This window comes from Tigriopus californicus, chromosome 4 (genome assembly GCF_007210705.1).
Source record: "Tigriopus californicus strain San Diego chromosome 4, Tcal_SD_v2.1, whole genome shotgun sequence".
NCBI classification, from domain to species: domain Eukaryota; kingdom Metazoa; phylum Arthropoda; class Copepoda; order Harpacticoida; family Harpacticidae; genus Tigriopus; species Tigriopus californicus.
In genome coordinates this window covers 8,048,369-8,059,195 of record NC_081443.1, presented here as the reverse complement: position 1 = coordinate 8,059,195, position 10,827 = coordinate 8,048,369, and the positions used below count along the sequence as shown (strand labels likewise).

The following is a 10,827-nucleotide window of genomic DNA, read 5'->3' as shown; positions in this document are numbered from 1 at the left end:
CTTTCTCCTCCAAAAACTCTCCTCCTATGATACGCGCCAGTTTCTTGCCAGTGTAGTAAGGAATCTCCCAGATTCGATATGAATAGTTCTCGATCGGATTGTTGTACATCTTGCGACCCTCAGGCTCGTCCAGGGAATCCGATCTCAGATGCTTCATCACGTTGATTTGAAGCGGGAAAATGGAACTAGTCACATAGTTGGGCAATTGCAACTTTGGTCTCAATACTGTAAAGTGATTCAGAACATGATCGTGGGGCTTGGACGAAGGCTCATCGTCATCTGGAAAGGTGGATTCAGGTTAATCCAAGATTTGCATCACACATGGCACAACAAACAATCTTACTGATCACTTACTCGTTGGAACCACCTTATTAGATTGCTTTTGGTGCCATTTAGTCGATATAGGAATAGTATACACGGTCAATGTATCAATCTGCTTGCGCTGAAGAAGGTTGACCAAGGACTGATGGTCATTCACCTTGGGTCCTTCATTGGGAACCTTAGCACAAGAAAAGATCATGTGGATTGGAACAACAACAAACCACCGGGATTTCCGTACTGCACACTGAACTGTTTCATAAAATCTGAACACCAAGTAGGGCACTTCCAAATGATCGAGGATCATAATAAAGCACTTACCTGATAGGGGTTGAGTCCAACAATACCCAGATGTTCCCGACGAAGACGCGTGTTATCCAAAATGTGGACCAAGGCCGGGATCAAGCAAGGAAAACAAACCTGGGCGAAGAAGCAAAGAAAAAGACGCAATCCTAAACGCATATTGTTAAGTGCACTCTCATGTACCCTTGAGAGAGTCTCTTTTTGTCACGGGTTCCTACTTAAGATTCCCCACACTTGACTTCTTGTTATGTCTCGCCAACATTGCATTCATCAAGGAGCAAGTTTGACGGCAACCCTACAAGAAGTCTAAAAATGAGATATTCACCATCAAGTTCTCTATGCTCTTTTCATCGACCAGAATGTATTGAAAAACCCAATAGTAAACTTTCGAGACCCTCGACAGCTTGAAAAGGGGAGGGGGGGGGGCATCCGCCTTGGCCGTACAGCAGCCGTGGATTTCGGCGTGATTTAGAAAGAATCCGATCGATCCTAGCATTTTGTGCTTNGGGGGGTTAGTACACGCACGCTGTGGACAGAGATCCTTGTGCCCTCGCCCTCGGCAAAAAAGGGACCACTGAAAGGAAGGCGGAGAGAGAGTGGAAATATTTTGAATTTTTTAGGATTATTTTCACACCATAAGCTTAGTGCAGATGTTCCCAGTCCTTCTCGGCAAAGTCAGTCTGTTCCAGAGCGAAAAGAGCATCGAGAATTCAAAAGGAATTCCAATTGGACCAAAGAGGCTGCGACCGCATGTTCGAAGTACATTTTTTAGTGCAACATGGAAAGTCCTCCATTTATGCTTAAGCTAGTGGCAACATTGGAACATGATGTCGTAAGAACCACGAGCACCAAGTTTGAGTCATGAGAGCTCTTTACCTGTAACAAATGGGAACACATGAAGATCCACAGAAACAGTCGGTTGAAACAAATGGGTTCACAGAAGTGGGAAATAATTGGAGGCAGAAACGAGCTGAAACAGAGCAATGACAAGCGTCGATGCGACGAAGAGGAAACGAAATTCTGGATCCGTTTTTGTTTGTGGTCCATCCTGCCCAATGGCGATGAAATGCCGTTCACTGCAACCATGAACAAGACGAATGAATGTTGGTCCCGAGTTTATTTACAGATGAACCTATCTTCACCTGCCGAAAATGAGACCGATTGTCTTCGGAAAGGGTTGCAAGCCAGGATTTTTCGGTAGAAATGAAAATTCACCGTGATCGCCCCTAGCACCATGGCAAGAATCAGTCCGAGAAAGACTCTCCGTGTCCAAACACTCTGAGAATCATGCATGATTTGAACATGTTCTCGGACATTATCATTCCACAAGTGTGTGACATGGGTATCTAAAAGAGACATCCAAGAATTAGGAGAGCCGAGGAACGAGAAATCTGGACGTGGGTCTTAGTATTCAGGGTAGAAGGTTGTACAAAGAAGCCTTGCTCTCGACTCACTATGTAGGGAAGAGGCAGCTATGAGTGTGGCCACAAGAGATACATTGCCTGCAATCAGCATTACAGTCTTGGTCAAGTGATCGTCCTCACGGAGTTCCTGGATGGCCTCCTCCTAAAAATAAAATTGTGACTTTCCAAATTTAGATTTTTTAGAAACTAGAACTAGATGCCGCAATATACAAGTAAGTTCAAGGACAAGCATTACCTTGAAAATGAACAGATACCGGGCGATGGCAATCATCATAATGAAAGTCGACATGAGGGAGGACAAATAAATCACTAGGATCCAATAAACGTAACCCAACCAGAGCGTGAGGAGATTCGTATAAAAGGCCGCCCATATCCTGAATAAACGAAAGGCACATGTTCACTAAAAATCGCTCGCTCTTGGTTGAATATGGCCTGTCAGAACATGAGGTAATCATCCGTTTGATGTTGATTGGCTCAGCTCGTTTCTTTTTGTACCGTACTGTCAACGGATCAAGAAGACTAACACGACCCATGGGACAAATGTGGAATCAAGGAAAACTTATCCGAAGTACCCGACCCATTTCCTGGCCTGGATTTGCCCGACCGAGATCTCCATCAACTCACCAGAGAATGGTTCCAATTTGCAAGGTGGAGTGAGTGTAGCCCAATACGCAGATGAAATAGATCAAGGTGTTAATGAGTTTGTATCTCGCCCCATTATTGGACAGGTGCAGGACCACGGATCGATTCAGTCCCACACCGACCACGCCCACCAATGCAAAGAGAATGGAGAATATGATTCGATCCCCGATATGAGCTTGGGAGAACGTGGAACATAACGAGGTGGTATTTGAGACATTCATAGTGGATCTTGAATACACGTTGTTAACCTTTTTCACCACTTATCACAATATCGGTAGATCTAAATCAGCTAACGAAACTCTTGACTGGCATCAAACTGTCCTTGGTACCACTTATTCGATTTCGGAGAAAATGCGACTGATGCTCGTCATCAAGGGTCGTCATAACAACCCAAGCTTTGTAGTGCTCAAAACCTTCAGAGGAACACCAACCATATGGATGACATGAGTGAGAAGAAAGCTGATTGTCAGGTACAATACGCTTCAAGCACTCGCTAATTCTTCCATGAAGGCTATTAATGAATTGATTTTCAATCCCAGAGTAGAAAAGGCAAACTTCGGGGTCCATATTTTGTTCCCTCCCTCATTTCAACAGGGCGGAGTTTATTATGGTATAGTAGACTGAAGAAATTCCATTTCCCTAAATTCAATAGATTCTCGACTCCCTCGGTCATAATAACATGGAGCTTCAATTACAATCTGGGGAGCCCTTGTTTTCCAAGGAGAGAATGAAGCCAAGATTGTATTCGGCAGAATCTTCAATTCGTTTTAATGGTGTCGCCCGCAAAACTCAATGCATTTTCCGCCAGACTGCTGGCTCTAGCTAGCATTTCATATTCCCGACGGTCTGACCGTTTCGGCGGAAAAAATATTGGACGGCTGGACTGGTTTGGAAGAGTATTATTTTGTCGCAATTCAACTTGATTTCAGACTTCAATACTCCGCACTCTGTGATTAGGACTTCTATTATTTTGCAATCAGCCCGATCGAGAAGTTCTGTTCCCGCATTCATCCCCTTTCCTTCACCAAGGAAAAAGGAGAAGAGATCCATCAAAATCGCCCAAGTCCTTTTTTTCCTTTCACATTTCTTTCTTTGGTGCCCAATTCCAATTGGCGGTGTCCCCACGCCAACGACAAATTTTCAATCCGTGTTCCAAGACCCACAGGTCCCTCGGTCTTCTGCCTGGCCTTTGCAAGAAGGCAGAGGACACACGGAACCGAAGGATTTCTCCGGGGCAAAATGACTCCTCTCCTCTCGAGCCTTCACACAGAGGAAGGAAGAGGAATAGGAGTCATGACCAAGAACGAACGAGGAATAGCGCCGGCGTTCCTTACAGAGAAGGAAAAGCAGATCCAGCCGGAGAGGTTCAAGTTGGTCTTAAAAAGTTATTCGAACAAGACCAAGCTCCCAGTGTGTGAGTGTCATCCTTGAGCTCAAAATCTACAAGAATACGAAATCTGTGAGGTGAATTGGACCAAGGAACCCCAGGGAAAAGAAGAGAGACCTTAAGCGGCCTTATGAAGTGAGCAATAAATCATCTTGTACTTCCTGGAACTCGAGAGATCCTCATTGAGGGCAACTTTGACACCTTGGCATTGCTAAGAATGTGGATAGAGTAGACATTTGAGGGGTTCCAATTTAAGGTGAGTGCGAAGCATACCACACTAATGATTATTGGATCATCCAGGCAGGTGCAGGGTTGGTTCACTTGGATTGCGCCTGATTTGCGTTCATTTGCATTCAAATTGGGATCAAGTCGTCAAATCTAGATTGCGAACCCGAGTAAAGGGAACATTTTCCAGCGCAATCAGAAAAAGGAACGGTTCTTTTTTCGTTGTTCCACCAAGGAAACAAACCAGCGTGCCAGTTATATCTCCTTTGATCAGTATCTTAATTACGCTCATAAATGTTGAAATTCGCGCTCATGTGACGCGTACCCGGACTTGAAGGCCGAGCAGCCTTGTTCCCTCGTGTAAAGTAGATTGGGTGCAATTATAAACCTCGATTAGCATTAAGAACGGGGCTGTCCTGATTTATCCTTGACGCAGTTCTTGAAGTCTTGATCCATACTTTTCCGTCCAAGTTTGACTCGACTAATCCAATGCAATTCCTTGGTAGTCTTTAACTTTGATCGATGATCCAAGGAAAAGAAATAAAACAATCCCAATTTTAGCCCAAACTTTCCATGGAAGATTGGGCTTTAATGTAATTGGACAAATGATATTGCCAATCAAAGGTTACGAAACTCTTCCCATAAAATGTCCCTAAAAATCCGGTTTCTCGTTCTCTTTCTCGCTTTTAGCCGTCCATTCTTAACAAGGGAAAACTTTAGTCAGAAATAATTAAAGAAGGAAGTGAGAACTAGAAAAGTTTTCCGTCCTCTTTATTCGCATTCGTGCATGAACGATGAAGCCTTTACCAAGGAAGCCATTGAGCACACATGGAGAGCTTGTTGGGGCATGAAAAAGAAACCTCTCTTGAACCTAGCCATTTTCAATGTCCCGGGACCAAATTTATTCCTCATGAGCTTTAGATTCCAAAGTAGACCTCCAGGTGAAACAAATGTTTAGGGCCCATTATAGGGATCCATCCCAATAACGACTGTAGTACATACAGAAAGGAGCATTTTCGAGCCAAGTTCCACTGGTCCAAGGGATCCAATCATCTTTGGGTCCACTCTTCAGGGCATCCAATCAAACAATAGTGACTGGCATAAAATATCAATCGAAAGGTGATAAGCCAATCTGTACAAAGGCACTTCAAATTTGTCCTAGTATCTCAGATAGACATTTTGTCATCGGCGAGGGATATTTGTAATAGGGTTCAAATATATTGGGCGCTGGTCAGTTCAAAGCAATTTCTTGTGAATATATTTGTAAAAGAGAACATGTAATCGTTTATTAATTGGAACACAAGTGTCAAATGAGAAAGCAAAAACACTTATGCTTTTCTCGCGTCCAACTCTACCTTGCCATGTAGGTTCTTAAAAAAAGGTTCTTGACGTAACAGCCTTTCCACATGTTGTCATTCACGAAAAAAAGGGAACTTTTGATTCCCTACCTCGTCCCATTAAAAACTTGCTTGAGAACTCAACGATACTGATCTGAGTCTAAAAGAAAATGGTATAGCAAAAAAGGCCAAAAAGTAGCTTTCCCATCAGGAACAAAGGTTGTCACTTCCCGGGAAAATGGATTAGGGCGTCTGGTAAAGAATAACCTTGTGTTGGGTGGGCGAGGACGAGCCGTATTGTTTAAATTCCAACCAAGCTCATATCACGAGGATTGAACGAAAGTCTCTGACAGTTGCCCCAACAAATGGAACGACGAGTTGGGACGTGATATAATAAAGGCCAAGTCCCAAACTTAGGACATGACCCCCATGTCCAAATCAAGGTTGAATGAGGTGAACCAGAAAGATTGGAACATTACATTTGTTTGAATGGGTCCTTTATGGCTCTTGGATTGCAAGGACAGTGGGGTAATTGCCCAAAAAGCGAAATTGACTTGTCATTTGGCACATTCGAAAATCAACCTTTGGACATTGTTAGTATCCGTGTTATCATTCTTTCCGGCTGCGATAAATTTCGGAATCGTTTAATGATTAGTTGATTAAGGCATAGACCTATGTGCGTAATGAACAACTGTAAATCTAGAGCCGTTAATCATTGAGGAAAAGGCCATCCCGACTTAGTTCTATTCGAGCCTATGATATATGAAAAAATCAAGTAGGGGGAATGACGTCGGTATCAGAAAAAAAAACAGAGGTCATGTTTTCCGTCTTTGACCGGATCAACTTTGAGTGAGTTTTCCCTATGCCAATCCGAGTCATTCGCCATTGATTCCTCGAGCCGCTTTCTTTGTACTGAACATTTCCGTCTTTTGTGACGGCTTGTCACAATGAGTTTCAAGGGCTCCACCACCACGAAGAATACGGGATGCCATCCAACAACTTTTTGATGCCACTATTGATGTCCCTACGTATCCATTTGTATGTACACGTCCGAGGAAATAAAGGCCGCATCTTTCGTAACCTCATTTAGATCTGACATTGACTTGCGATATACGTATATGTCTCTTCTGCTCATATTGGGTAAATCAAGCTCAGAGCACCGTCGATTTGGTTCCAAGAAATGAAAAAAAAAACATGAAGGAAAAGTGATAGGTAAGTAACCTTGGCCAAGGGTTCAATCAATGGAAGATTTTTCTTTGAAACCTTCAATAAGACTGGTTATTTCGCAAGAAATATCAATTGCTCCGTTTATTGAGAAAACACATAGTTGGTAGTTTTTGCCGTACATCCTTGTCAATCAAATCGCAGGGTTTAAGACCAAATCTTCAAAGGCCACCTAATGTCAATAGAAAGAGAAGTGTGCAAAGGCGCACCTAGAAACGATCCCATTTGTCGACTTAATAACACCACACCGTCCTACAGAAGTGCATTTCCAAGGAAGGAACAATGATAATAATTGTTTAGCAACTTCCAATTTAGGTCAATCTCGTATCGCGCTCACTCAGGTTCCCATCCTAATCCTTTGGTTCTCTCGTTTCATTGTTCATTGAATCCAAAGACCAAAGGCTCCGTAGAGAGTCGCTTCACTTGGGCCTTGACGGGCTAACATTGAGCAAAGGCAGTCTACGCTAGTTCTGTCTGACGTCTTACCTTGACTGGATGCAGTGGGTGAGGCGGACGTCTATTTGGATTAAAGTGGAACCGTCTCCTAAAGTCCATGTAGTGTAAGAAGTTCTCCACAACTCCCCCAAGAGAGTTCTCAATCAATTGTTTAAGGTTCCTTTTGTGGATGATGACCTTTCGGCAAACTGCATTTCTAGCACTTGCTCAAACAGGAAGGAATGGTGCCTTCTGTTCTTGGCATTTGACTTGTGCCAAAAGTTAGAGGTCAACGTTCTTCAATTGGAGTTCCAATCGGAACTTTTTCGAAACGTTTTTGAAGAAATATACATGTTTGTCGGGGCTAGAAGTTTCCCCTCCATGATTACACGGTTGTTGCCAAATATAAAAAGAAATGTTTGACTCCTAAGTTCACACGTGATTTACCTCACATCACATTTAGAATTCCAACGTGGAACAGACAAGCCTTTGTCAGTGGATCTCATTTTGCTCATTACTGTACAGATAGAAACCCTGAAGGTTCAGTTCGTGAACATGGATTATTTCTCTTAATCAAGAGATATTATTATTGTTTCCTACTCAATACCTCTGATGGGAATGGCCCATCTAATTAAACCGAATCCATTTGACCGTTCTTAACGTTGAGTTGTTCTTCCTGACCTAGATTTTTGGCATTAGATGCACGTTTCTGGGTCTGAGAATCTTCGCCCTCTTCTTGATTCCCTTGGGGCAATTGCTATTATCTCTCTCTCATTATCAGTCGACCAAGACAAGTCGTAGTCTTAATCTATTGCTTCGTCAGGAATTGTGAAGCGAATGTACTAGAAACTGCAAAATGAAATAAATGACCCCATTTCAGGGTAGGCTGGCAGTGTCGATGAAAAAAACCGGCATGAATTCCCGAAAGGTCTGCTAAGCTTTTCACTAGATTGCATCTACAAATGACGGCCATCATCATTAATGCAACTGAGCAAGGATTTCCTTGACTGGGAATGTAAAAACGGTCATTTCTTGCAATCATAAAAGAAGCCAAATGATGATTAACGTGTTTAAGAGATCCTGGGAAATCGTTCTGCCCATGTGTTTATCCTACGCTAGAAAAAATAATAAAGGCCAAAGTTGACTTTTTACAAGGCGTAATGACTTTAGTTGATGACAAACAAACCAAGATCGCCATTATTTTCGAGGAATATTAAGGCTCCAAATAAGGTTCTTTGGGAAAAAATGATTAAATTTCGCTTCACCCAAACGCATTGGTTAAAAACAGGCTTGAAGTTTCTTTTGATGTACATAAATCATCTGATTTTGACTTGTGCGCTAAATTCAACGAGAATAAGAAATAAAAAAAAAAAAAAAAAAAAAAGAAAAAAATAAAAAAAAAAAAAAAAAAAAAAAGAAAAATAAAAAATTAAAAAAAATTGACCTGAATTTGTCAACCACATTCTGTTCGATTAGTCGGGTATCAAAATAATGTCAAAGCGAACCTGTAACACCTTTATATAGTACAGAGGCTGGACTGGAGGGTTGCTTACCAAATAAGACGCTCCAAGTGCTACTAATGGGGTTCAGATTCTCCGTAAGGTGGCCGCCCATGGGAAGGGCTGATTATAACCAAAATAGCAAGGTCGAAGTCATGCCACATGAGCAAAAGTGTCACATGGAAATTATGTGTGAAATGAAAACAATAAAGTACGGTATCATAATGACGCCAAAGGGTACTTGCAATTGATGATATTGTTTTCCCGTTTAGCCTTAAAGCTCAATTCTTGCCATGGTAGCCAGCCAATATATCAGGGACCAAATATTGAGCTTTTAGGGCAAACGGGAAAACAATATTGTCAATTGCGAATTATATTTGGCATCATTGTAATACGATTTCTGCTTATCCTCATTTCCCTTATAGTTTCCCCTTTACAATATTGCAAGCGGCCCTGCGCCCAGTTTCTTAGATCGAGAAAAGGTCGCACTATACTACATAACTTGGATCTTTTCTCGATCTAAGATTCACTTCTTCGATTTGAAAACTGGGCTCTGGTTTCGAGACCTAGAAAGGCAGGGTCATGTTTTGCCACTCAATTAAGTGGTTTTGATTTGCTTGTGTACCCTCTTTCTGTCGTAATGGGAGCCCTAACCAAGGTCCTTGAAGCTAAAAAGCTAACATACTTTTCGAAACACATCACTACTACTTACATTATGGCACAACCAGTCGCGGACAGCATGGAAATAAACCGTTGAATTATTCGTTTTACTTGTTTCTTGCTCTCTCACGGGAATCCCAGGCTGTATCTTGCGATTTAAAAAAAATGCCACAACATTTGAGGACACTTTTTGAAATCAGGAAGTCAAGAGGCATAAATTCATTGTACGCAACGAGTTTGTAAGCCGTTCAAAAAAAAGTGAAAATTTGAATCCATATTTCTTTAAAACTTGTTAGGTAAGTTCGCTCTTGAATTTCCATATTTTATCAGCACTTGCTTCCTTGGTCAGATGGCGTTCTTTACCATTGGCTAACCCACTCGAAATGAATACAATTAAAATCTTGGGTAATCACATTTTGCGTTAGTTTCTGTCGTATTGGCTTTCCAGAGGTTTCCAGAGGGATAACTCGTTTACAAAAGTTTGTGCTTGAATGTTTCAAGAAGTCAGGTCATTTCCTCGGCTAATTTTCCTCGATCAATCCAACATTCGCCATTGTTTGATTACTGAATTTGAGCGATTGAATCTGCAAACACAGAGCAGTAAGCCAAGATATTGCCCAAATACCGGAGGCACCAAGAACTAAGCTACATTTTGCATCTTGTGCAATGACACTTTTGGGGCACTCGGCAAACAACGTATCTGGTTAACTTGATGCTGTGATTGTGTGACATGTAAAATAAATAGCCCCCTCACTTGGCAACACCTCAATTGGTTAAAGATGTGGCAACAATCATGTCCTTAATCTATTTGGACCTTTCCCGTAGGCGCAAGAGATCCAAAATTAACTAGTAGCTGGCTCTCTTTGTTGAAGCAAATTACAGCATGTGTCCATTTTGGTCCCTTTAGAATTGGAGAACAAAGAGCTACAAAATACCAATTCCGGATCTTTTTAAACAAATCTTAAGCATATTCTGTAGTGAGCGATAATCCTGCCCAACTCTGCAGGTACGTTCTTTAGTTGAGGCAAAAAAAGGTTCAGAGCCTTTGGAAATTTCAAAATAATTTTGTACCATGATTGTTTGGGGGCGAAACCAGTTAAAACATGGTGGCGTCCTGGCATTTGAAAGGTTCACTCTTTTGGTTCTAAATTATGCATCGTGTTTTTTCTAGAATTATTCCGTTTCAGAATTCTTTTTTTTTTAATCCCTTTGGAGCCCAATCGTGAGAAACACTTTGGATAGAAGGTATTAGGACACAGAAAAGAATCAAGAAGAAACCCCCATTGGTATTTGCGACCTTTCCTCGAAACACAACGTTAAAATGAATTATCAGTAAAGCACAGGTTTTAGTTTTAGAAATATCATTTTACACT

At 41.7% G+C, this 10,827-nt stretch overlaps 2 protein-coding genes across 2 annotated transcripts in view; one reads left to right on the top strand and one right to left on the bottom strand.

The window, feature by feature from the left end:
• LOC131878941 (uncharacterized) overlaps nucleotides 1–2,923 on the bottom strand; it is a gene marked incomplete in the record, with an annotated part of 3,137 nt that extends 214 nt beyond the window's left edge. The window contains 8 exon segments of the mRNA XM_059225103.1: nucleotides 1–279; nucleotides 355–499; nucleotides 640–738; nucleotides 1,498–1,697; nucleotides 1,764–1,967; nucleotides 2,076–2,187; nucleotides 2,281–2,419; nucleotides 2,670–2,923. Of these exon segments, the coding sequence (XP_059081086.1) occupies nucleotides 1–279; nucleotides 355–499; nucleotides 640–738; nucleotides 1,498–1,697; nucleotides 1,764–1,967; nucleotides 2,076–2,187; nucleotides 2,281–2,419; nucleotides 2,670–2,908 (1,417 nt within the window).
• A 530-nt stretch (nucleotides 2,924–3,453) lies between these two features.
• The window catches only part of LOC131878945 (neural cell adhesion molecule 2-like), a 45,605-nt gene continuing 38,231 nt past the window's right edge, over nucleotides 3,454–10,827 (top strand). The window contains exon 1 of the mRNA XM_059225108.1: nucleotides 3,454–4,330. The gene's annotated coding sequence lies outside the window, so the exon portion shown is untranslated. The remainder of the gene's footprint in view (nucleotides 4,331–10,827) is intronic.